The following is a 27,618-nucleotide window of genomic DNA, read 5'->3' on the forward strand; positions in this document are numbered from 1 at the left end:
CTCCTTTCTCCAAGAAAAAAATCATCTCACAGTGTGCAGTAGTATCTGTGTGGACTGAAGGTTTTTCCCCCTAACTGTGCCGGCTGTCTCACACAGTGCAGTTCTGTAATCCAGGGGTCAAGCCTGGACATGGAAAAATAATCCCTGTATTTAGCGCTGAATGAATTGGGAAGGATGGGGTTGCTGTATTGTTTTTAATAAGCGACTTAACGCCATTGAGCCCGTTTTATTTTGTTCTGATCTCTTTTGCCATCAATTATGAACTGGATTACAAGAGAGGCAAGGAGGGAGTTCTGCCCCCTCGCCACGTTTAAGCTCAGATGTGAAATGGGGCCGCAGGCCGCACTGAAGTGAGGGCTTCAGCCACAGGCAGACAAGGCTGGGCTGTGATTGACCTTGACATTGTTTGCATAGGCCACGAAAGCAATTATTCCAGAATATCATTTTAAAATGATGGCAGAAAGCAGACAAAAATCCTTGAATTGGTGCAGATAGCTGGAATTGCCAAGTAGTATTAAATGACAGTTTGCAGTTTAATGAAGGAGGACTTGGGGTAATTAAATCTTGACATGCATTTAAGTGGCGCACAAATGAACGAGCCAGAAATGCAATCTGGAATAAGTAAGGACATTCTGTGTAAACTTGCCTGATGCTTTGTCATCTGAGACTGTTCTTCATGCGTGCGGGGTGAAGGTCAAGGAGCTATCTTAACTCCATCAATCCTGTGGACAGTAACAAATGACCTTTCACTTTCCATAAGACATTCAATATTCTGAATTGGAGGGATACATTTTTCTGTGTTTAGAAAATGGGGAGACAAGAGCCTTTCATGTTGCAGAGGGTGCCGCAATGGCAAGATCTTTCTAAACGGTTCATTCACCCCATGTGCTGATTGAAACTAATATCTCATTTAAAGAAACTGACTCTCATTCTGAAAACAGAAGATTGAAGATGTTATTGAAACCAGAGATAAACTTCCAGCATATAAAGTGGCTTATTAGACATGACCATAAAAACAGAAAGCCCAAACAAATTCAAAGGCAAAATGGAAAACAAGGAAGTTGTTCCTACTTCTCCATGACAAAAAAAAAACCCACTTTTACCCTTACACATCTTCACAATGGTGAACAAATGATTTGCTGTAATGCCCTACATACTATATTGTTGTGAAGGGAAATTAAATATGAAAAGCTTTTTATCTCTAGATGCTATGGAGTTTAAAATGATCCTCAGATCAATTAGTTACAACCAACCAAAGGAGCGAATTGGGCCTGATGTCCTCTTGTCGTTTGTAGCTATTCCCAAGACAGTGGCGTGGTTAAATATTTAATTTTACATTTTCAGATTAACAGTGCTCTCGTGAAAGTTCTGTTTTTTCTTCCTTCTCTCAGCCTGTATTTTGCTCGAATCACTAATAATTTGTGTTTACAGGTACCAAGTGAAAATGTGTACAACGTGCTCTTCTGAATGGTGAATGAAACCTGGCATTCAGAGCTCTGTATTTGTCTGTGCTTGTATCCATGTTAATGGCATCTGCTTATTCTTAGATACATAAAAAGGAAACCAAGCTGGGAGTCCTACAGAAGGAGCTGTTAGAAGCACAAAACCAGTACTCTGAATGTTACAAAGAGGTATGTAGCAGTAAGTAGTGGTTTCGCATTTGTGAAAAATGAGAGATTAAAGAATCTGTCTGCAAAAAAGCCATATTATTAATTTTGATCTTAATATATGGAAGATTGTTATCTCATATAACATTGCAAATGAGAAGATTGAATGCTGTGTGGGAACGTTAGGAGGTGTCTTGGGCGACCCATGGAATTTTCCGTGCTCAGCTTATGATTATGGTTCAGTCAGACTTTTGCAGTTAGTTTTAGTCAACTGCATATGTTCATTATAGATATTTTTGTTGTTTCTTAAGGTTTTACATGTTCACTGTTAATAATATCAAATCCTATAAATTCAAACATTTTCTATTGAGCTTGTAGTCTAAAACGTGTGTGAGGTTTTCTCCATAGGGTCCTGAAATCCTTTGGCCTGTTTTTATCGGACTGCCAGCTCTTGATTTTGTAAAACTCTGTCTGACACTCCTCAGCTGTCTGAGAAAACACCTCTTTTCTTTAGCCTTTAGGGAATTCCTAATGTCTTTTTTTTAAAATTGGGGTTTATGTAATGGTTAACACATTAACCACTCCTTATATTTTCAAGGATGTATCATTGTTTACAAAGATGCTCGTTTTGGAACTATTTTCTAGGTTTGCGAAAAATAGTGATAGTGAATAATCAGATGTCAAATAGGCAGAGAAATACCTAAAAATGGGGACCATGTCCTCTCACTAACCAGTGTCAACTGAAATTAGCATTCATCCCTTTACTGAAAATAAAGTCATAACCTCAAGAAATCAATGTGTAAAATACTGAAGTTCTTTTTAAGAATGAAGCGCAGAGTATCATTAAAAATTACACCGAAATGATTTAACCTGAACCATGGTCACCAAGCAAAACAGTGTACAGATTTTGTTGTATTTAAGAGCTCTACTTAATTTACTTTGACAGTCTTTCAGCATTAGTTGAAGACTGAACAGGTCCATTGTTTTGTTTTTTTACCCCCTTTTTTTGGTTCAAATTCATGCCACTTCCTCAACAGCAGTACAGACTAGCGGTTTCCTCCACTTTTGTTAAATTTGAAAGAGAGGGTTAAGTGATTCGAAATGAGCCTTGCATCCTTGTTTTCTGTTTCCAGTTGCTCCACAGGGAAAATCTTATGCAGAAGCTGAAGGAAGAGACTGTACAGCTGACAGACCAAATAAAGGAGCAATCCCAGGACATTAACAAGCTGAACAGTGAAAAGAAGAACCTTGAGCTGGAGTTGGCGGTTGTCATGGAGAAACACAGAACAGCACAACAAGAGGTACAGGCAGGCCAGGACATACAGGAAACGTTTTGTTTTTTGGTTTAAATGCTTAATTATCATACATTATGTGCTAAATTAAACTTCATTGTCAGACCCTGAAGTCTCTGCTGCCTCGTTGTATAAACTAACCTACTTTGCAAGCATAGCTTAAGAAAAACTGATTAAGACATATTAGTTGTATTTATAAACAAAGTTATATTCTTTTGCATATGCAATTAAGACTAACATGCCAACATATCCCCCTACTCTTTCTGAAATATTTTGAAGAGCAGCTCAGTTTAATGTGACTACATCTCTTCTTAGGGAGAGTTCCAAGTTCAGGAACATAAATCTGATTCATGGTAATCAAAGCATATTCCACATGTTTTCATTATGATGGAGGAATAGAACAGCCAAATGCCACAAATTAATGAAAAGGGAATTGGTCTATTTGTTGAGTAATCTATGTTAAAAGTCACAGGCCAGTTTAAGAAAAATCCAGATTGCGTATTTCAGATGTATTTTTCTTTAGTTCAGAAAGCAACTGCTGTAATACGTCTGGAAATTTCACAGAATGTTCTTATTTCTAGTTTGTCAGGAGAAAGGCTAGGAGAATATCTGCATGAAATTTGATACAGCTGTCTGAAATGGAGTTGAAATCCAGTAGCCTACAGCTGAATAGTTTGTATTATTAAGGGGTTTGAATTGTCTTGACTAATTAATATGTTGACGTCTCTATTTAGCACATTAATATATTAGAGATTTTTTTTCTGAAACAGTGAAAGTGACACCAGCAGAATATAGTGCGACAGTCTTTTGAAGGGAATAGCAAGCACAAATAACAATAACCTTCATTTTAAAAAAGAGAGCAAGGCTGGGGAACCTCACAGTGCTCACCTGACAGATGTAGCCAGCTGAATGAGACAGCTGAAGTTACATAAAGATGCTCATCGCCACAGAGGAGAGCTGCAAAATGGGGTCAAGGAGTCATTCTTCTGTGAATGATGAGGCACCAGAAACACAATTTGAATATGTGTAACATTTCCTTTAGCAAAAAGCATTTTCCACAATAGCAGCAATAAGTGGAAGTGCTTCTGTATTGTTATTATTAGTTATTAGAGAACAGTGTCTGAACGGTTTTTTTCGCTTGCAGCTGTTGTGTGGTTCCTATTTCTGCCATTACAAAGCTGTTTCCTGCACCACGTTGTGGTACAGCATTATATACAGTTTGCAGTGATCAATGTTTTTTGAGACCAGCAAAGCCGGTGCATAAATCCAATCAGTATTTTCTGTCAGGTGAAGGCTCAGACTTCCATATGCATGTGGTGTGTGCTGTGTGTCTGCCATTGAAAACACATCGGTGTTTGAATGTACACAAGCCTGGGAGGTTTGATCCCCTAGGTGGTTTGAATACCGCAGTCCACTCCGTTATTCTGGTCCGCCCAGGCCTGCCAGCGGGCGAGTGGCTTTGCTGGCGGCGGCTGTGTGACGTGCTTGCCCAGGTAGAGTCCGGCTCGCTCGCGGGCGCCGTGTCTGAGCACCTGTTAGCGAGTAGTGCTGGTACTCAGCTGTGAGTTAGCCGTCCCCGGAGGGGAGACTTGGCTGAGTGGGGACAGCTCACCTCTCACCTGTGATCTGAACCTCACAGTGCCTTCTTCCTTCCTTTCTTACCAAAAACCCAAACACACATCGAAAATCTACCTCTACCATACATGTCAAAAGCTCACTCCCCGTAATTTCTATCCCTTTATTTCATTCTGTTGATGCATATTTCTGCACAAAACCTGTTACCTTTGTTTTTTTGCACATCGTCTGTTGTTGTTTTTTTGCACATCGTCTGTTGTTGTTTTTTTGCACATCGTCTGTTGTTGTTTTTTGCACACTGCCTGTTGTCTCTGTCTTTCTTTTGCTACACAATTGTATTGTTGTTTTTTTTTTTTCTCTTTGTTCTACTTATGTCCGAGAGCTAGCTAAATAGCATTTCGTTATACCATATACCATGTATATGAGTGTAATGGCAATAAACTTGAAACTTGAACTTGAAGACGAAGAGTTTAGGGTTTCGAGCGCGGCGCCCTGCTTCTGACGAGTCTGGTTTCAGGGCAAATGGGACTCGTGCTGCCTAGCGTTCCAGTTGGTTTCGTGTTTGTGTGAAGTCATTCTGTTGTCCTGTTCTGCGACTGGACACCGCGTATTGGGTAATGGGTCGGATTGCACTTTCTAGTTTCATGTCACCCCTGCGGCTCGCGTCCCCTGTCCAAAACCCAGATATCCAGAAGACCCTGGCACTTTACTTCATCTCTTTGGCATGTGCTGCTAATGTGCCGAGCAGCCTGGGTGACGGCACCTTCGCTGTTCCGCAGTCTGCAGACGTCCGGAGTCGCTGCCGTCCATCTTTATGCAAAATGTTAAAGAAAAAAAATTGGAGCTCCTTTGAGTGAATGGACAACATCTGGTTTTATAGTTATATCTAAGAGGCTGTTATTATTGCATGTAATGTCTATAATTATTTTAGCTGATGGTTAGCCTTTTTTTGATCCTGTCTTTGTTCCTTGGTTTGCATAAGTAGTGGTATGTAGAGCTGAGGGCTGTGAGATGAAGGGTCATCACTGGTTAATCAGATATGCGATCTCTTCTCTTTCACAGCCATTTAAGTTCAGTTCAGGTTCATTTCAGGATCTACTCATCTAATCATTACTGAAGCAACACTTTTTGTCAGAGAACATTGCCTAAATAATTAAGAGAATCAGTGAAGAAGTTTGATTACCAGCAGTTTTGTAGAGGATATTTCCTATGTGAACCTCCATGGTAAAGATCTTGGCACTAGGGCAGGTGGTTTTTTTTGTTGGGATTTCACCTGTCAGAAACTGTGGTAGAATGGTAGTGGGCAGTGAGTGGGATCACCAAAACCACATCGCTGCTGGCACTGCAGGTTCCTCTGATGCTAGACTCTCATGGGTTCACAGGGTCATCTGTCTGAGCTGCTGGGGTCAGAGAGCCGGGACTGCAGCTTCCTCTGAGGCTGGTCAGGCACTCATGAGTTGTTCCTGTCTCTCTCTGCTGCCACACGTCAGGCCAGCAGGGCGATTCTGAAGAATTCTGTATTCACAGAAGAAAAAATTTAAGTCTGAAAAGCAAGTTTTCTTAAGAGATCAATGACATGTGTTATGAATGTGTTCCACAATATATTTACATTTAATATCTTGTGTTTGAATAGGAGTAGAATAGGAATGCTTCCCAAATGGATTAGACTTTAATAAAGGACAGTAGCTTGTATTACAACATAAGAAAGGTTACAGGCGAAAAAAGGCCATTTGGCCCATCTAGTTCATTTGGGTGTTAGTTGCTCTGTATTAATAGTAACATAATGACCTTTTTCCCTGTGTGCATAGTGTGTATGTCAGGTTTTTGAATTTAGAGATGACGCAAATTCTCAGAATTTTAGTGCATTCAAAGTATAGAATCTCCATGTGTTTTCTCTTGCACATCTTCATATCTATCACTATTTTACTATTTATACTGTGCATCTATCACTTTTTTAAAAAAGAAAAATATTTTTCTCTTTGGTATAAGCAAGTGATGTTTTTTTTATAATTTCCTCCCTTTTATTCTCCTTTGGGAGTGTCCAGTTTTACTCTTCCTTTTTGCAGCCTCCACATTGTGAGTATGGAGTAGCTCAGCAGGCTCTGTGCCAAGGCCTTGCGATAGCCAGAGAGGAGCGAAGACTCTGCACACACTCCTCCAACAGGTCCACTGCAGAGCTGTTCTCCACTCGAGTCAGTCTAACCCCAGCAGAATCGTGTTTATCACCAGCTGGAGCACTGCTGTCCCAGTGACCAGCAGCTGGTGGCTCGGGCCATGCTTGAAGTGCATGTGTCTGGATTTCAGGGCTTAACCCCTTGTCACCCCAAGTGAATGCCCACTTACGAAACCCCTTAACAACCTAGAAGTGAGATCGTTTTTTTTCTTCTGCTCTTTCGATTCAGATTCAGGTTCAGTGTTGCAGATGTTGCTGCAGGTTGTGAGTCTGCTTTCTGTCTGATTTGCTAGTACTTTAAGAGTTAGATGCAGTAGGTCAGTGAAGACGCTTGAGTGAAGTGACTTGGCACAACGGGAAGTGGGGCAAGATCTTAGCGGTGGAAGAGAGCAGCACAAAGAGAAACGTTGCTTTGCATTTAATAAACTGTCAGTATTCTTCATATTGATTTACTTCCAAACCTCCTCTAATATCCATAGGGGAGTCCTGGAGACCTCCGAACTCAAAATGTAACTTTTGAAAATGTGTTGGTTTTTTTTGGGGGTGGTAAAAAATAATAATAAAAGAGTTATCAGATGTGTTGATTAAAACACAAATCAGCATTTACTCCTTCTTTTTCATCATCATACCTCTTTTGATTCAGCCTCATTATTGTTTAATATTGCCTTAAGGAAATTATCCCTTTTCCCATTTGTATGATGTCTGCAATCAGGTGAATAATCGAGATCAAGCAATTTTGCAACTGAAGACTGACCTGAAAATGGTGGAGGAGAAGTACAGTGGCTCTCAGGAAGAGGTAGGCATCCTTGGGTCCTTAAGGTACAGCATGCTAGATATTTGTTTACTGGAATATGAAATATGCATGAGAGTGTGTTTAGAAGTGGAATAAGTTCCAATATTTAGCCTTGCTATGAATACAGATGATTTTGAACTTTGGTATATTGTGCCTGTGTGTTTGTTTGAAATGCATAAACCTGATTTTATACATCAGCTGGGCCTTCATGAGTCTGAGGTCACCAGACTTAATCAGAAGCTGAAATGCCTACAGAGGGAGGTACGTGAGCTGTGGGATAAATGTAGCCAAGAGGAGGACAGTCTGAACCAGGCAGACAAGGAGAAACAGCACCTGCAGCACGAGCTGGAGATGTGCAAACAGCAGGTAAGGTGATCCTCTCTTCTCACTGTCCCAGTCCGCTAGTAAAGCAGTGCTCTCTGCTCACTGTCCCGGTCCAGTAGTAAAGTGGTCCTCTTTGCTCACTGTCCCGGTCCGCTAGTACAGCGATCCTCTCTGTTCACCCTCCTGGTCCACTAGCAACTCTGCTCTCTGTCCCAGTCCGCTAGTAACTCTGCTCACTGTCCCGGTCCGCTAGTACAGCGGTCCTCTCTGTTCACCCTCCCGGTCCACTAGTAACTCTGCTCACTGTCCCGGTCCGCTAGTAACTCTGCTCACTGTCCCGGTCCACTAGCAACTCTGATCACTGTCCCGGTCCGCTAGTAACTCTGCTCTCTGTCCCGGTCCGCTAGTAACTCTGCTCACTGTCCTGGTCCGCTAGTAACTCTGCTCGCTGTCCCGGTCCGCTAGTAACTCTGCTCGCTGTCCCGGTCCGCTAGTAACTCTGCTCGCTGTCCCGGTCAGCTAGTAACTCTGCTCGCTGTCCCGGTCCGCTAGTAACTCTGCTCGCTGTCCCGGTCCGCTAGTAACTCTGCTCGCTGTCCCGGTCCGCTAGTAACTCTGCTCGCTGTCCCGGTCAGCTAGTAACTCTGCTCACTGTCCCGGTCCGCTAGTAACTCTGCTCACTGTCCCGGTCCGCTAGTAACTCTGCTCACTGTCCCGGTCCGCTAGTAACTCTGCTCACTGTCCCGGTCCGCTAGTAACTCTGCTCACTGTCCTGGTCTGCTACTAAAGCGGTCCTCTCTGCTTACCGTCCCTGTGCATCCCATCCTACACTTTGTGCCCTTCTGAAACAAACATTCAGCTAGCAGTACCATCTGAAATTTTGTTTGGCACAAGAATTTACCCAGAGTTTTTGAAATATCAGTGTGCTCATTTTGTTGTACTAAATTGTTTTTAGGATTTTAAGGGTAATGATGCCTTTTTACAGAGAATTGATATTTCCAATTTCATTTTGTTTTTTAAAGAAAAATGCTTGCTGTTAGAAAAATGGAGCTGTTATTAATTAGAATAATACTCAAGGTGGTACCTTTTCCATATGTAGCTGCTTTTGTGTAATTTATCATCGCTGAATTATTTCACTGTATTGGTCGAAATCGTTTGAAACCTTCTACAATACTATCAGTAACGCGTGGTGATGTTTCGTCCCTCCAAGATCACGAATCACATGCAAACCTTGGAGCAGATGCACTGTGACCTAGATGCCGCCAAACAATCACACTGCACCGATCTGGAACGCTGGAACCACAAGTCTTTGCTGCTGCAGCAGCAGCTTGGCGTGGCGACGGAGGAGCTGCAGGAGATGCACGGGAAAGTGCAGGAGCAGAAGGTGTTGGCGCAGCAGCTCAGGGAGGAGCTGTGTAACGCGCAGACGTTGCACCAGGAGGCCCTGTGCAAGGTAAGCGCTTTCAGCTGTGGCAGTTTTCGCATCTTCCTCACTTCCCACGCCGCCGTGTGAGAGATCTTTAACCATGTTGATGTTATTCATAGAGCAAGGGCTAGCCTGCCAGGGCTTTTCAATCATCAGGAGTTTCAGCAGAAATGAAAATAAACCCTGCGGTTGGTCTCGTGTGTGTCGTGTGTACATGTGTACACTTTCACTGAAGATGGCAGGTGGGGGCACAGCCTAGGGAGGTTTAAGGAGGTTAAAGAAGCGTAGTTTAACTCAGGAAGTAAGTCATTGCGGGCTACACTGCACTGCATCATGTGACAGACCTGAAGAGATCAAACGAAAACCCGTTGCATGTCTCAAGTTTCTGATTTTTTTTTTCTTTTGAGATGAATGAATTGAAAAGTGACATTTGACCTTAAGGCCTTTTATTACAGTCACAAGAAGAACATGTTATAGCAATTAAGGACGTTAAAAATGAATTTAGCGAAATCATACAGAAAACATCAAAAGACAAGATCATTTAAGCTTTAAATAAATAATAAGAGGGGAAAGTTGTTTCTTATGTATATATCTACCATAACATAACCATGTAAACGATAAAGTAATTTAAGAGAACCCCAAGAAGGCTTCACAGCTGAAACATTCTGTTTCTTTTCTTCTCTTTTCAGCTGGAATAAACCTTGACTTGTTCCTTAACAGGCACATTCGGCCACTGAACAGTTGCTATCGTGTGTGTGGTGATCTAGTTGGTCACAGACACTAAGAGCATGAGTGGCATAATTTTCTTGAAAATATACTGGAAAAAGATTAAATATTTTATTACTTGTGAAATCTGTCGTTCGTGGTAAAGAATGTTTAGTTCTATCGTGTTGACAAGGAAAGCCCTGATCTCTCCTTCATAGCTGAGCTAAATGTGGACATTTGGAGCAAATACTTAAAAAAAAAAGTTCTAGGCAACCAGTGTTCTTTTTGTTTCAGACCAAAGCCAGTTTTCCTGGTTTTGATTTTGGTTCTTGTAGTCTTTGGAATGTAAACCTGCCAAAATACCTTTGCGCTGTTGTGCGTACTGTAGCTTTGCCATTGTGCTGGGTCATCTGGCGTGAGCCGTCGGAAGCCCCTGTGGAGGCCTGTGCAGACTCCTGGGTGACGAGCTGGCTCCGTCTTTAGTTCCTCTGACCTGAGGTGGAGGGTAGGCAAGCCTCGAGAACTGGTAATTGATCCTCCTCATGTCAGGATTCCTGAGGATAAAGCAGCACTGCATACTAATCTCACTTCTCTACCCAAACCTGTGATGGATTTCCACTTAACCCAGGAAATCTCTCACCCTAATTTCTTCCCTAGACTGCAGAAATCCCGGCTTGAAGCTCCGTATCATAAATTAGACATGAAGAGGGACATATTTTCTGTTAAGACAGATCTGCAGGCTCCTGTCCTTGGATGATGTTACTCCTTAATATCACGATAGCATTGTCTTCTTCTTGCTTTAGTATTCATTCCAAGTGGAGATGTAACTGTTTTATTCCCAGTCACCAAGAAGGATTACTAACACTCTCGATGACAGGAATAATATGTAATATTGACCACCTTCTGTAGACCTGATCTTAATTTCCTTCTCAGTATATTAAAACCCCAGTTTTATAAAAGCATAATAGGATCACCTGAATGCATGCAAATTATAGGGAAAAAAATAAATGACCTATTATGACTATGAATTTTACAACCTCAGTAAACGTTTAAAAAATCTGCTTGTATGTGATGTTGAGAGGGAGTGAAGTCCCAGCTGTTACACTTCAACTTCAAGCCCCTTCTTTAACACTTCAACCTGAGATTTACTGGAGTATTAAAGAAGGTGATTTATAAGGTTGCTTAGAAATGGACTCTTCAGACAAAGAAATGATAAAAATGTAAGTCAAAAGAAGTTTCTATGTTTTACCACATTTTCTAAAATAGTCAGACATGCCTCATTATGATCAGGATTTTAACGGCATAGTGTCAACAAGCTCTTAAATTCCACTCCAGGCACACAGACATATATAGTGCAATATTTACAGGTATTTACATTTACATAACCCCAGTTATATGTCCTTGAAATTTCTCAAAACAGACTTTGACTGCACTTTTGTGCTGTAGAATGAAAATACTTTTTAAAGAGATAAATGGAGATAAATGCAATGACTGTCTGTGGTTGTTTGTGCTTTATTTTAATCTTTCTGATTATAAGTATAATATACTTAGATAATAATGCTTCCAATTTTCCAACAAAAATGGAAGTTATATATATATTTTTTTTAATTCCGAATTTTTTTGTTTTGGGAAACTGAATTTCTGGAAAGGGACACTATATTAGTTCATAACACTTGGACACTTTGAAGGTACGAGTTAATTAAACATCAGAGAGACTCATATTTGTGTCTGGGTGGACAGACTTTTTTTTTGTGCTTTATCCCTCTAGTAGACCTGCATGAACTTATGTTTCTCCGCATGTATTTATCTTAGGTTTGCCTTGAAAGAACAGTGTTCCATTTAGGCAGTATCCTTGGTGATCAGCTTCAGCAAATTGAATCTTCCCCTGCATTTTATTTGCGATGGGGGCCGTGTTTATGAGGCCGGTTATGTAATCACTACTGTATTCCACTTTCCATCTTCAGCGGCTCTGAACAATTAGAGGACATGCAGCCGACAGCCCGGGGAAGGTTTCTCTGAACATGGCCACCGAAGCCGTGTAGAAGCACGCTAGACCTTGTGACACTGGACTCCATAACCACATCTTTTGTCTTAAGACTAAAGACATCTTTCCAAAAGCAGAGTTGTGTTTCTGCAAAGCTGCTACCCGTTTGTTAGGACGATTTTCTTTCCGTGGAATTCTGGTAAATTCTGCTCCTTCTGTGAGCTTAGCGGCTTTGTTTTTGGCTTTCCCACAGGTGTGGATTGCATTTCGGATTCTGTGCAGTGCGGCCTTTTGGATTTATTTATTTTATTATTTTTTTTTGCATGTTGCGATCTCCGTAGGTCCAGCGAGGAGAGGAACTCGCGAAGGAACGAGCTGAGGAAGCGGCTCTCTTCAGGCGGGAGAGAGATGGCCTCCAGGTGAAACTGGACGAGAGCAATGCTGTGGCCAAAGCCCATCAGTCAACTGCTGATATCTTCAAGCAGAAATATCAGGCCAGCATGGACAAAGTGCAGCAACAGGAGGGACAGATACAGAGTCTTGAGGAGGAAGTCAAAGATTATAACAACCAGGTAATCCTCATGGAGGGCAGAGGCGGGCTAGTTTCTACACATAGTCTTATCACCCAGGACTGAATAGCAATCACAAGAACTTGTGTAATGGCTTGTGTAATATTAAACATGTCACAAGAGTCCTTAAACCATGACACATATATAAACATCTAATGCTCATGACTAAAATATTCTGTAGTGAGTTGCCTGCACTATGTGAAATGTAGATTTTACCATGGAAGTATTCAGTTGATTTAATTTATTATTTTATGTACTTTTTAAGATCTAAAGAAAGTTTTGGTATGACAAAGAAATATGGGCATAAAACAAACTCGCAGAGACCAACAGAAAACAATTCATTCGACGACAGTCTGTGCAATGAAGCAATCTCAATAGCTGGCCATGAAAAATAGAAGCTTTCAAATAAAAAAAAATCTGTTTCCACTTTAACATTCCATCAAAGATATGCTCCTTCACTGTTTTTATCAAAAAGATTAATGGGAAAACTCTTGTGTTAGGAGTAAACTGATGCTGAATGACCCACTGTCATGCAGCAGAGAGAGGACGGGGTTGCGGTAAATTTATTTTGACAAAATATTGGATCCTGGATGGTCGGCTTTGTATTAAATTTCCAATTAATAGGAAAATTAGTAGCTGGATTGTAGTGGTCTCTTGAGCAGCGAATACACAGACAATGAGCAGGCTTTCATTTTTCAGGAGACTGCAGAGAGGTTTTCTGCTGGTAGTACCCAGGTCTTCAAGAAGATGTTAACCTCAGCTGTGCTGCGGTATTGTCTGTGTCGGCGCTAAACCGCGAGGAATGTGTGTATTGATCGCGCCAGCATTCAGGAAGCCTGCGCCTTGGAATGGGCCGTCATTCAGGGAAGCAGAAGAGGAGCACTTCACCTCGGGGGAGAGGTTTTTCTCTCGCTGGCTGACGTTTGCCCTCGTGGCCCCTGAGTGAACGGAATAAAGACTGCCACTCCAGGGCTTGCATACTTCCCTCGCAGGGGCGCGGCCCCCTTTCCGGTTCTCCCGCCCGTGATGGCCCACCTCTGGCGGAGCTCGCTGGCTGGCTCGCTCTGGATCCAGAATCACCGGTCTCTCGCGGGTGATGTCCTGGAGAGCACCTGCTCTCGGTGCTCCTTGTCGACCGTGGAGTGATAGAGGCCGCGACGCAGGGAGCATGCCGAGGTGCTCTCTCCTGCCGTCAGCACCGTTCTGATACGAGAATGAGGTGACAGAGGTGCCCTAGCTAGCTGCTCCCCGGGCCGGGTTCTGCTCTTTAGGCTGCGTATGAAGTGGTGCTCACACAGTCACCTTGTGCAGAACGCCTTGCTCTGACACACTCTAATGGACGAGACCCCTCAGGTGTTTGTGGAGGAGGTGACTAACTCCTGTGCTGCTGGCACAACACAGGGATGCGACCCCGGTTTCCAATCCTCCGGCATTCATGTGCTGGTGGATTCGGAAATGTATGAGTTGTGGGGGTTTCCCGGCTGGCTGCTTTTAGGGAACGCTGACCAGGTGATTACTGAAGGAAGACAAGGGCCAGGGAGCACGGCTGTGTTGGCCAGGCCTCTGTTGTGGCTGGACCGGGTAGAGACAATTAAACAGGGACGTCAGCTAAATAACAAGAAGTATCTTTTAAAAGATGGTCTGTATGCGGGCAGTTCGGATTGAGCATGGTTCTTATATGAACTGTCTGGTCTTTGGGAGTTCAGTGGATTTATGACAAGGGTTCTCTGATTTAATCAGAACCAACAGAATGAGTATCATTATGGCGTTATATAATATGTCATTATACAGCCGACATTAAAGCAGTCTAATAAATATAGCAGAAGACTCGTACTTCGTGACAGGTCACATTATTCAGGGCAGTTTACCTTACATGGGCTGACAGTCAATAAAAAACGCAATCCACCTGTTCACCAGGCGGAAGGAGGGAGGGAAGCCTAGGACTGCTGTCCCCAGTTTCTCTGCCCGTCTCTTCATACAGCAGCACCACCACTGCTCTCCTGTGTGCCATAGCTAGCAACGAGACCGCCCACCCAGGCAGACTGGCTCCAGGAGCACAGGTCTGACTCTGTTCTCAATTCTGACTCTGTGCTCAGGTCTGACCCCCAAGCGCAGGTCTGACTCTGTGCCATGGTCTGACTCTGTGCCAGGTCTGACTCTGTGCCAGGTCTGACTCTGTTCTCAATTCTGACGCTGTGCTCAGGTCTGACCCCCAAGCGCAGGTCTGACTCTGTGCGAGGTCTGACTCTGTGCCAGGTCTGACTCGCTGTCCAGGTCTGAATCTGTTCTCAATTCTGACTCTGTGCTCAGGTCTGACCCCCAAGCGCAGGTCTGACTCTGTGCCATGGTCTGACTCTGTGCCATGGTCTGACTCTGTGCCAGGTCTGACTCGCTGTCCAGGTCTGACTTTGTTCTCAATTCTGACTCTGTGCTCAGATCTGACCCCCAAGCGCAGGTCTGACTCGCTGTCCAGGTCTGACTCGCTGTCCAGGTCTGACTCTGTGCCAGGTCTGACTCTGTTCTCAATTCTGACTCTGTGCTCAGGTCTGACCCCCAAGCGCAGGTCTGACTCTGTGCCAGGTCTGACTCGCTGTCCAGGTCTGACTTTGTTCTCAATTCTGACTCTGTGCTCAGATCTGACCCCCAAGCGCAGGTCTGACTCGCTGTCCAGGTCTGACTCTGTGCCAGGTCTGACTCTGTGCTCAGGTCTGACCCCCAAGCGCAGGTCTGACTCTGTGCCAGGTCTGACTCTGTTCTCAATTCTGACGCTGTGCTCAGGTCTGACCCCCAAGCGCAGGTCTGACTCTGTGCCAGGTCTGACTCTGTGCCAGGTCTGACTCGCTGTCCAGGTCTGAATCTGTTCTCAATTCTGACTCTGTGCTCAGGTCTGACCCCCAAGCGCAGGTCTGACTCTGTGCCATGGTCTGACTCTGTGCCAGGTCTGACTCGCTGTCCAGGTCTGACTTTGTTCTCAATTCTGACTCTGTGCTCAGATCTGACCCCCAAGCGCAGGTCTGACTCGCTGTCCAGGTCTGACTCGCTGTCCAGGTCTGACTCTGTTCTCAATTCTGACTCTGTGCTCAGGTCTGACCCCCAAGCGCAGGTCTGACTCTGTGCCAGGTCTGACTCGCTGTCCAGGTCTGACTTTGTTCTCAATTCTGACTCTGTGCTCAGATCTGACCCCCAAGCGCAGGTCTGACTCGCTGTCCAGGTCTGACTCTGTGCCAGGTCTGACTCTGTGCTCAGGTCTGACCCCCAAGCGCAGGTCTGACTCTGTGCCAGGTCTAACTCTGTGCCTGGTCTGACCCCCAAGCGCAGGTCTGACCCCCAAGCGCAGGTCTGACTCGCTGCCATGGTCTGACTCTGTGCTCAGGTCTGACTCGCTGTCCAGGTCTGACTCTGTGCTCAAGTCTGACCCCCAAGGGCAGGTCTAACTCACTCTTGTACGCACTGTACAGGTGTAACTGGGTGTGCAGATCTGATTCGGCATGCAGGTCTGACTCAATGCATAGAGCCAGAGAGGATCAGTAAAACCACCCCACGAAAACAAATAATCAATCATGTATAAGTGAGGACTCCTCTTTCCACTGCGACGGTCAGTCTTATTGAGGTGCTGACCATTGTAAGGAATCCTAATGAACGCAAGATTTACTCCTTCCCTAGACTGGCCTTCTGACTGGTGTCCAAAAGTCCAGATGAATGCACTAATATTCATATTTCATTTTTATTTCTTTAAATTACTTTAAATTTTGTTCTTTGACTGTTTGGAGGAGTGCTAAAGCAGTGAACAGTTAGCCATGTGGAGTTTTTGCTTTCTTTAAAAATCCACATTCTAATAATCAGTAGATCAAAAGGTGCAGAACATGCAACAAGAATCAATACGTGGGTGTGTTCATGTCAGCTTTTTTCCCCAGATAAGATGTGGTATGATAACTGTTAGCGATCTTACATTTAATGGAAAAAACATCTTTTTAGGAAGGATCTCATACCACAAAATACTCCTTGTCCAGATTTTCACACAAAATAGATTAGTATGCTGTCGAGGGTAAAGACTTTGTCGTTTTAGCCAGACTGCTGGCTAAATAACAAATGCTTAGGAATACCTTTACAAAACAAACATATGGTTCTTGTATTTAATAAATATAGGCTCAGCATTATTTTCACATGAACACATTTTTCCCTGTTTCAGGTCCTTCAGGCACACGATATGGTCAGCGAGCTGAAAGCTGAAATAGTGAACCTGGAGCATCGCTATGAGGAGAAATGTAACCAGATTGAAAATTCTGAGGAGGCAATGGACCAGCTAACAGAAGAACTACAGGCAGCTCGGGATGACCTAAAGAACAGCAATGACCGCATCCTTGAGTGTGAACATTTAATACAGAAACTACAGGAAGAGGTGGAAGCCACACACAAAGAGGTCAGCTGCTCATGCCATCATTTTATGGCAATTCTATAGCGCTGAGAAAGTACAGATATAAATGAGTTTTAGCAGTTGTAGAAGTTAGTTTGGCCATCACTCATTTTATTTTCATTTACCTTTAATATGATACAACTTGATATGCTAACGTCATTATTGTTATTTTTTAATGGTTTTGGGGTATTTCATAGCACCAATATAAAGTGGCTGGTGCTTGATGTGAGCTGTTTTAAGGGCCAGATGAAGAAAGCGTTGCTGGTGTCAGACTGGCTTTGCCTCTTTCCTTGCTGGCAACAAATGAATCATGTTTTTATTGCAGAGAAATTTAATTTGTATGAACTTCACTGTTGCCTACAAGGTCAGACTGGTGGAATGTAATTTTAATCAAATAAAATTTAATTTCTATGTTATAAAAGAGTGACCGGTTTGAAGAATGACTGTATTTTATACTTTATTACATTTAGTAATGAGTTTGAATCTCTTGGCTTTGTTGAGCGGGTTATTATCTCTTAACAGCTTGATGCTTCGATGAGCTCCAGAACACACAAATACTGCACTCTTATTTCTTTTGCTGCTTGAAGAACAATGTTTGTTACAGTAATGCTGCTCATGTAATGATATTGATGATTTCTGTGTAGTTGTGGACAAACATTTTTAAACATCATATCTCAGTTAAGGTTCCTGATTTCACGCTATTACTAAAACTTACAGACTGACTTTGCAGAGCTTGCAGAGCAACAGGAGAGAAGATGCTTGAGAGACAGAACTTGTCTATCACATGAACATTAGAAAGGTTACAAACAAGTAGAGGCCTTTTGGATCATAGCAGCTAATTGTTTAAGGATCTCATCCAGCTGTTACTTGTAAGAATCCAAGGGATCATCTTCAACGACATGGCTGGGTGGCTTGTTCCAGACTTCCACAAGCGTTTCAGTAAAGAAGTGGCTTCTTTTCTTGGTTTTAAAAGCACTTCCTTTCCAGTTGTGTCCTCGGGTTCGTTTTTGAAAAAAAACTAATTGTTCCTCATTCTCCCTGTGTAGGCACTCAATTCGTTTCTGTGTGCCAAGTCGTTAAAAAACTCAATTGGGTTGTGTATATAATTTTAAAAAAAGCATGCAAAATAAATACAGACAGCTGTTCGGTCACTTCTGATTAACATTTCTTTGATACCGGTGTCTCATCCAGCTGTCAGACCAGCAGAATGCAGCTCTCCAGCTGCAGTCTGAACTCGCGTCATACCAGTCCAGCCACAGCTGCTCGAATGAGGAGCACGAAGCTCAGCGGGCTCGCTGCGCACACCTGCAGCAGGTAAGCCTTCGCCTGATGTGAGAGCCACACTCTCCCTGTCTCTGCAGGTGTGTCCTGTGCCTCTCTTTATTTCACTGCTTTGCCCCCTGGTCATTTGCAGCATGTGACTCTTGCCAGCAGTGCCCTACAGTACCTGGGTGAGGGCTGCGTCCTGGAAGTGCTGTGAATTCCTGTCCCATCTGGCATTGTGGGACAAACGTTAAACCGGTTTTGGTGCTTTTTTTTGTTTGTTTTGACACACAGCTTCACTTTACCCAGCGTTACACTTTTCTGCACTTGGTTTTCCATTCTTTCAGATACCCTTCCCCACAAACTCACACATACATGCATCTGAAGTAACATCTGAACCTGCAGCACTGCTGTTAATGTCCTGTAAGCACAGAGAGAGGTCTATGTGATTCAAAGACACAGGTGCTGCAGGTACCTGCTGGAGCTAAGGCCATTAGGTGTGAAAATAACTTTGTCATGTACCTCTGTTCTCTGGTATAACACACACTGCAGTCATAGGGATGCATTCATGGCTCCTGTGTGTGAACCAGCCAGCTCTGCTGTGCCTTTTATTCTGTTTCTACAGTTAGTTTGCTCGAGAGTATTGTTTTTTCTGTCCATTTCCCAAACGACCTTGTGACAAGGATATTTCTTTCCATCACTGCTCGTTTTTAGCTACTACCACTGCTGGCCTTTCGCGAACTTTTTTTTTTTGCTTCATCTCCTGCCTTCCTTGTCCGGGCATGTGGCCGTGAACGGGCCTTGCCTCTCGGTATTCCCTGCCACTGGTATGGTTGTTGCCTGCTGTGCCGACAGGAGCTGGCGGCCACGCGGCGCCAGAGCGCGGAGCAGGCGGCGAGGAGCGCGGAGTGCGAGAGGGCCGCGCAACAGCTCCGGGCGGAGGCCGCGCGGGCCGCGGAGCAGCGGGACAGGCGTGCCCTGGAGGTGGAGAGGCTGGAGCAAACCCTCCAGTCTTTGCATCTGGACGTGGCTTCTGCGCAGCAGGAGCACAAGGTGGCCGTTGTCCGGCTCCAGCAGGAGGTTGCTCAGCTTGAAGTGGACCTCACGGATGCCAGGAAGCTCTGTGTCCAGAAGGATCAGGTCTGGTGCTTTCTCTTTCTTCTTCTTTCTGTTTTTATGACAGGGTCTGGCGAGGCTGGAACAGGGCTAACTAAGCACATTGACGGGAGAAGCTGTACACCTGCAAAGTTTGGCGTACAACTTTTTTTTTAAGACAGTCATGTTCTGAAAAACGAAAGTCCTTGAATGATGAAAAAAACATTAATTTTTTAACTTATATAGATTTTGAAATCTTTTAATTAATTAATGAGGCATGTTGGCTACAAAAGATACAACATGAGAGAGTTGTTTTCACACTGTGTTGAATATTGATCGTGCTTTGAGCATTGGAAAGTGCAGTATTTGAAATTAATCACGACTCTGAAGCATCTAGTTGGCAAAGCTCCATTTATTATTTTTTTCCACACGCTCTCTTAAATCTCTTTTCATTCCCCTTGAAGATGAATTTTAATTACATGCATATCACTAACAGTTTGCATTAAAATGCAGAAATTAGCTGCTTTTTCAAAGCTTCTGACCCCCATTCCAAATAGTTTATGTACTTGCACAAGTGGACAGTTCAGATCATCTTATTCTCAATAATGCAACACTAGCATGATCCATGGACACACTGCAATTAGGGGTTAGATATATATATATAGCAGATTTAGGGAAGAGAAGGGTGTCTATTATTATCCACTTTAGCTTCAGCTTAACAGCCTTGACTTGGGGAATATTTTACTCATTATGTATGTGGCTTGCCGGGCTATTTTATACTGTTTGAACCAACTAGATTTTTGAGTGGTGACCACAGTGACTGCTCCCAGGATCCCTGAACGCATATCCCCAGTTCATGTTTCCTGTGTCTTAGACATAAATTAGCACATGGCAATTTGTGATTGACACGCTCTGCATCCCTGTTCTGGACTATATTATCAATATTTGATAAATGCTAAGAAAAAAAAAAGCATGAATTCTGCCCTAATTCTCAGTATAGGTGTAAATGTAGCAGTGGTGACTATTAATGTCAAACATAATTTTATTCACGATAAAAGGGTCCTGACTTTTCAACCAAAACAGTTTTGTACAAATACTTAAAGGTGCAAGTTAAATACATAGACAGTCATTTCAATGCAGATCTGTAATAACATTTACTGTTATTCTCTAAGGCTTTGATTGCTTGACAGAAACAAATTAGTCTGGGATTAATTTCAAGAAATCATGCCAACTGAGTGCAATTTGCTGCAATTAAGACATGAAAGGCTACTAAATATTCTAATGAAGGGAAACATGATAGAACGTGATAGAGAACTGTGGCATGGAGCAGTGCCAGGGGAAGCCGCCATTTCTGAATACCTGATGAAATGATGTTTGATGTCTGGAAAGACGTGCAAAAACACACTTGTGTACACAAGCGCTTTCGCCTTCTTTTAGATTTACTGAAAAAATATATTTTTAATTACTGTATGTGTACCAATTTCTTCAGAATTAAGAATGGTTAATCATTATTATATATTTGTTTATAACACCAGAATAAATTAAAATGCACTCAACAGGGTACAAGAAACAATTTATAAAAATTGAGGAACTTACTAATTAACTGTCAGTACTGTGAGGCAGTGTTTAATTGCCTTTTATTCAGTATTGCTCTGTAGTCTTTGTATTATCTCCAAAAATATTTTGTACTCCTTCATGTTTCTAAGAGTGCATAAAAATAAACACCTTAATATCTAGAAAACTGTCAGTACAATTTAAAGAATCTAAATTAAGTAGAATTGGCATGCATAAAAACTTACATTACAGGTGGAAACGTGATAAAAGAGTTCTAAACTTAACTGTGTCATAAATGCGATGTTTCCTCCAGCTGTATATCATGCTGTTTTTTAACTTAAAAGGATTTTTTTTGTTAGGCAATTCGAAAAAGAGATGACCTTCTAAAGAAGTCAGAGTCCGACCTTCTACAGACAAGGGAGACTATCAAAGGCAAAGTGTCCGAGGTGGAGCATCTGGAAAGCACGGTCAACAGCCTGAAAAGTGATATCCAGACTTTGGAAAAGGACAAAAGTCAAAAACAAAAGGAGAATCTGGCTTTGAGGAGCGAAATACAACAGCTGAATCGGGAGCTCCAGGACATTCGCGGGCAGTACAGAGAAACAGGTAGAATTCCTGCTTTTCAACCAATTTGATCTGGTTTATGTGCTTCGAATTCTGAAAAGGGTCTGTTTTCTGTTCTGGGAGGAGAGGTTTACTTTACGTGATCACGACGGACGTAGGTGCCTATTGACTTATGTAACCTCACTGAACAATTGAATATATATACTGCAAAGCTTAAAAACTAAATAAATGAGTATCGAGACAAATAGCGTGCTTTGTGTTTTATTGCCTCTCGGTGTATGTGTATACTCTTTCAATTGCTCTGTGAGGTTACATGTATAATTTGCATACATATAATTCTCTTAAAACTTTTATAGTTGTGTTATATACTCTTTTGTAGCATATGAGTAGTGTTTACAAGTTTTAAGATTGAAAATTAAAGTGTGTTTTAGCTGTGTTCATGCAAGAGCTATTGAGAATTTTTTATAGGAAAAAAATGCAGTCGTTCCACCTCATTATAAGATAGTGACAAATTTCCTTTGAGCTTTGAATTCTAGAAGGTTATTTTGTTAAAACATGACAATTAAATGTAAAGAGCATTTGCATGTTAGTAAAAGACGTTTTGCTTGAGTGTTTTCAGAGGTTGTCCATAAGGATTACCTTAAAAGGCTAAGACAGATTTCTATCACATTAATTATATTCCTTGACCTGACTTATCTTCTTAAACGCTTGATGCATTTTCTCATCTTCTGTATCTTTCTGTGTTTTCCTTATACCTCCTCGTGTTTGAGATTGATGTAATTGGTATATTAGTATTGCTAATGTGTGCCACACAAAGCTACACTTCTGATGCCATGTAAATCCAGGCTTCAAAACATGGTAATATTCTGTTCTCTGAGGAATGTCTTGAACACCGTTGTGCAACCAAGGAGCGAATAAGAAGGAGGAAATAATAACATTTTCCATAAAGAAAAATAATAAAATATTATGTTTTATAAAGAAATGAAAGAATAATAAACAAAAATTTCAGAGTCATGACAAACTTTTATTGTGAGGATATCTATAAGTCGCTCTAATGTGGTTATGTTGAGAACTTGTGAAATAAAAAGTGCAATTAGTTTCTTGGAATGAGAGTTTATGCAATATTTATGAATACTGTTTTAGATATTTCTACCATTGTATTTCTCAATATTGTAAAAAAAAAAAGGCCAGAAGGAGTAGTTTTATAAATGTCCACGCATTCTTTTGAAACAGACCTAATATAAAAATAATCTTATGAGCATAAAAAAATAAAAAATAACATGTTTTATAAATTGACATAATGAGAAAATGCTTAATGTCAATATATGAAATCACAGATTTGCAGCTGCTGCTAAAGAAAATGTGTTAATTGCTCAATACTGCTAGACTAAAAAGTGCCCCCCCCCAACGCCTTCCTCTACCAAAAATAAAACTGAACTGCAGACCAGTTATTGCCAGAAATGTTCGTTTAAGCCAATTTTCTAGAACTCTCCGATGCAGCGCCTGCTGGTCATGTTAGTCCTTTGTGGATGATTTATCGTCCTGTCCGAGCGCTGGGGGAGAACACTGCAGAGAGCCCTGTGAGGGGAGCTGTTGCTCTCTCCACCTCGGCACCCGTTCACGCGTGCTCGGGAGACGGGCCAGGACTCGAGGGCACGAGGCGGGATGCCGAGGCCGGCAGAGCCGGGCTCCGTAGCGTGTGTGCGGAGTGCAGAAGTCACCATGGCCAGCACAGCACATTTCGCAAAGGTCAACTCCTTGAGGTGGCTTGACGGTACCTAATAAATATTAAAAGCGTGCACCCCTAGCATTTCCATTTCCATCTGGCAGATATTCCAGATTGGCTGGGCCTGTGATTCGTGTCAAGGCGCCGACTTTAGCTGTGTTCCTGCCCCCACTTATCCACCTCAAACTTAGGAGGTTTATTGAACTTTCTTAATAATATAAGTCTGCAGAAAGAGGGTACATTTGCCTTTGTGTTAAGCTGCCGAGAAAGCCTTGAAGATTTTTTTTTTTAATTTGGGAATTCCTGATTTGGGTGCTTTCCCTGTGCAGGCAGGCCCTGAGGAATTATTCATATCAGTTTTTAATTAAGTGAATGTCTGCAGCTCTGGGCTTTCAGTGAGCCGTATCCAGAGATGAGCACTCTGGATTGCATCTGACCTCCTCTGGGGACTCGTTCCGAGATCGCACTGCAGACCTGCTGCATTCCAGTTTGGGGAGCACAATGAAATGACTATGGGAGCATCATGGTGCTTCACTGCAATTAATAAAGAAAGACAGGCTGACCCTGTTAGCACCTGAGAAGGAAAAAGCCAATTTTCCATCTTCTCATAATTCCAGCCTCTCATATTTACAGCGACTTGTGAAAGAAAGGTCTGTTTATCAGCAGTTCTTGGGTATTTGAATTTTTATCTGCTGATTACGCTGACAATCTTATTTCCTGCAGCTTGAGTGTAATGACCAGGGTTTGTGTGTAGCTCTCAGGCACCAGCCTGGTGTCTTTTAAGCTAACTGGAACTTAGTAAAGCTATGACTTGTAGAAAACACGCCTTTTACACCTGCACAGCTCTGTGTTGCGCACTGTCTTCAGTAGAGACCGACAACATTGCACCTTTTTTAAATAGTCCTCATTAAGCATTAACCTGCGAAGCTTCAGTCACACTAGGGGGCCTTCAGACAGGGCGATCCCTGGACTGCAAGAGCTTCTCTGTCCACCTTCACAGGTGCTTGTAGAGGTGCGCTGTCTTCGGCGCTGCAGTGAAGGAGGGGTCATGGACAGTCGCTGTGCTCTGAACTCTCTGTGGCTTTTTAAATGGCCAAACATAAGCCACCCAGATCCCCTCTATGTTTTAAAATGCCTTTGCTCTCCACTATGAAAAAAATAAGCAAAACACAAAAACATCAGATAGAATAACGGTAATTATGGACAAAAACTGTTTTACCTGATCTGTGTAAAAAATGTAGATTTATATTTTGATGTTTAGAATTCTCCCCGGTCCTTCCTTTGGAGCAGGTAAAAACAAGTCTAATGAGGCTGTGTAGGGGTGCTTCCTGTCATGGTTTCTGTAAGCTTTGTTTGAACCTGAGCACCAGTAACATTCTCTCTCTGTGTTTTTGCATTCGCCCTGATCCCTAATTGTCAAGATCCATCAAGGCTCGAGGAGATAAAGTCTCATTTCTAGGGCACAGCTGCAGAGGTGTGCTTGCGTCCTCTCTGGCACTTGGAGAAATCAAATAAGCTAAACAGTAGGGCTGGATGTGTAGTGCTATAAATTGCACCTCTGTTGCTGGCAAGTCTCTTAAATCACTGCTCTGCTATCATGTGTGATTCTGAAACCGAACGGATCTGTAATACATCCCAAGATTTACGGGGTGAGAGTCAGCCAAACATGTGTTGTGTACCCCATTGTACTTAGGATATATGTGTGTGCGACTGGCTGAACTAACACACAACTTTAAGAAGCTTGTGTTTAGTGCACCCTTTCTGATGCTGTGTTCTCAGTTACCCCTTGTGTCTCAGCACTTTCATCTCACTGGCAGGTTATACAGATACACAGTGACATTATTGTTCCCTAAACTCCTGGTTTGTTTACATGTTCACCTTGCACCCACTGATGAGGTGTGTATGTCAGATCAAAGACCCTCTTATAGCACAGTCACAAATACATTTTCTTGTCTTTGTCCGTTGTCAATTTTAGTATTACTTAGTAGTGCATCCCAAGATAACCAGTTCCTTGTGGTTCTGTAGATGGTAGCAATATCGTAGTTATTCTAGTGCTTAAATTTGAGCACCGTTCCTTTGTTAACATAAAACACATCACCGATTAGTATGCAGAGTTTCATCATTTCCCATTATGAACTACAGTATTTAAAGTTCAATATTATAAAATTCAGTTTTTAGACTTTCAAGTCCAGCCCAAAAACTAAACAGTAATGATCAATTAAATCAATTATTATATTGCTGCTTTTCTGGTACGGTGTTCAGCTTTAATCTGATTACTTCCACATTTCATTTTTTTTTTGGATTCAGTGTAAGTTCTAGTAAATGTGCTACACATTTATTATTTAAATGATGAAACTGCAAATGTCTCTGCTTTGCAGCTCATTTGTGTATTCATCGGGGTGCATGTAAACAATAACTAACCCAACAAAGATTAGGTCCATTAAAGCTTCTTGTACATAACAAATTCCATTTACTGTATATAGCTGGGAAAAATGTGTCGTATAGTTACTGTACAGTATGTACAGTGTGCCAAGTGGTGTCTGTGGCCTAATGAAGCTGCAGTGTTGCCAGCTGGAAACGGGGGGATGTAGAATATCTGTCTGCTTTTCAGGGAAGGAATAATGGTGTAGAATAAGGGCCAGAATCTTAACAACACCGAGGAATGACTCAGCTGCATTTGGGATCATGTGGGCGATTTAGATGGCTCCACATCGGCAACAGATTTTGGCCAGAAAAACCTCGGTGACCTGCGTCACCGAGTGCCACCATTATCAGTTTGGGGAGCGGACGAAATGTGAACGTGCCGCACACGTTACAGGGGTAGCTAAATCTTTAACATGACAGTGATGGATTCATTCCAAGGGCCTATCACGTGGCAGTGATTTTAAGACACTGACACTATGCGAATTGGGCGTTCGTTAAAATAAGACATGCACATAATAGCAATAAGCAAACGCATAACTGAGAGCAGTGATTATAATGCCATCCAGTGTTTTGGGGCACCATAGTTTGAATGGTTAGAAACCAAAGGACTTTTTTTAAATCCGGTTATAAATACTAATAGCACTGTAATATTCCTAATGGTAGCATATAATGATATCTTATGAAAACCCTAATTTGGTATAGGCTACTGCAATTGGGTGTTATCCAGAGAGAGAGAAGAATAATATACATAATATATACGTGGTCAGAGCCACATGGTTAGACGCTGTGTGATTTATTTTCAATCTACATGCAAACTACCCTTACAGTGTTACCAAGTCATAAAAGAGCGTATTAATAGTCATGATTGATGTTTTTATTCTAATCAGAAGTATTGATTTAGTATAAATTTCGATGATTATATTCTTTGTGTCAGGTGGCAGAAATTGCATATTAAGTGGGAGGTTGTCCAACGCACCAGATTACACTTTTTCTCTTGGGGATGTATGATCAGAAGACTGCTAGTGCCTCTGGGTAAATTCAGCAGCCTGTGCCCGTGCAGAAGTCGAATGATAAAAATTAAAGGTTTGTGCCGGCTGCACCATGAAACCTTTCATCAGTAGCGTCTAAGGAAACCTTATTTAAAATCACAGAGGACAACCCTTGAAATCTTAAAAGCTTCCTTTGTTACAGAGAAGTATCAATACATGTATGTATTTTAGAGCCTTATGACCACAGAGGCACAGTCAGTATCTACCTGAGATTGTATGTGGGCCTTTCTGTTGCTTAAGAAGGTACCCTGTTGTTTAAGCTCCTGTCCCAGAATCAGCTGTCCTGCTACAATGTTTTCACTTTTAAAGAAGTAAAAGTGTCTGAGGATGAGTGGTGTTTACAGGCTCTGACTGGAAGTTTCAATTAAAAAAATCAAAAGGAATAACTGGAGTTATATTATTTTCCTCTGAGAAATCGGATTGTATAGATAGCTTGTCTTCCACTTAATAGCAACAAACTCTGGCCATGTCCTTGGTGTAGTTGTCTTACAGCTCAATGTTTAATCTAGCTGTAAAATATGCATGCGCGTTAATGGATTGTCAGTTAGTATACAGCTATATACATGCGTATATGCCCATTTCTGCAGAAAACACAGTCCTCCGATTGGGTGGCCATGACAACATGATTTATGACACCTCTCTCTGTATGAGCTTTACTAGGCATAAAGAAGTAAGAGTCTCCTGGAAATGATACATTGCTTTCTAATTGGAGTATCCTAAGTACATAATTCCTACAGTAAAATGTTTAAATGTAAATGTTACCAATACCTAAAAGGTGAAAAATAGTTAGTTGATGTCACGGGCGATGAAAGCACACCATTAAAAGACTACGTATGATGCATGTTCTCCAATGAAAATGCAAAATGTGGCAAAAAGGTTAGAGATCAGATATCTTTCTGGTTCTATCTTTTTAGAAGTATCACCCATCTTTAAAGAGCTACTAGTCTGAATCCATCTTAAAATTTAAGAAGAACACGTTTCCTATCTATCGCAGTCTCCATTATGTTTTATCTGACCGCACTGACAGAGAAAAACATTACAAATAACATCATTTTTATTTTCATGATTTGTTATCTTCCTT

The 27,618-nt window shown here is 42.1% G+C and overlaps 1 protein-coding gene across 1 annotated transcript in view; it reads left to right on the forward strand.

The window, feature by feature from the left end:
- Positions 1-27,618, forward strand: part of LOC148657667 (uncharacterized) — a 152,893-nt gene that overhangs the window by 69,787 nt on the left and 55,488 nt on the right. Inside the window, exons 17-26 of the mRNA XM_088644218.1 lie at positions 1,548-1,631; positions 2,741-2,908; positions 7,360-7,443; positions 7,639-7,806; positions 8,975-9,217; positions 12,221-12,451; positions 16,638-16,868; positions 18,054-18,176; positions 18,981-19,265; positions 21,134-21,380. Of these exons, the coding sequence (XP_088500344.1) occupies positions 1,548-1,631; positions 2,741-2,908; positions 7,360-7,443; positions 7,639-7,806; positions 8,975-9,217; positions 12,221-12,451; positions 16,638-16,868; positions 18,054-18,176; positions 18,981-19,265; positions 21,134-21,380 (1,864 nt within the window). The remainder of the gene's footprint in view (positions 1-1,547; positions 1,632-2,740; positions 2,909-7,359; positions 7,444-7,638; positions 7,807-8,974; positions 9,218-12,220; positions 12,452-16,637; positions 16,869-18,053; positions 18,177-18,980; positions 19,266-21,133; positions 21,381-27,618) is intronic.

The sequence above is a fragment of the Lepisosteus platostomus genome, chromosome 8 (genome assembly GCF_059453375.1).
Source record: "Lepisosteus platostomus isolate fLepPlt1 chromosome 8, fLepPlt1.hap1, whole genome shotgun sequence".
Lineage (NCBI taxonomy): Eukaryota > Metazoa > Chordata > Actinopteri > Semionotiformes > Lepisosteidae > Lepisosteus > Lepisosteus platostomus.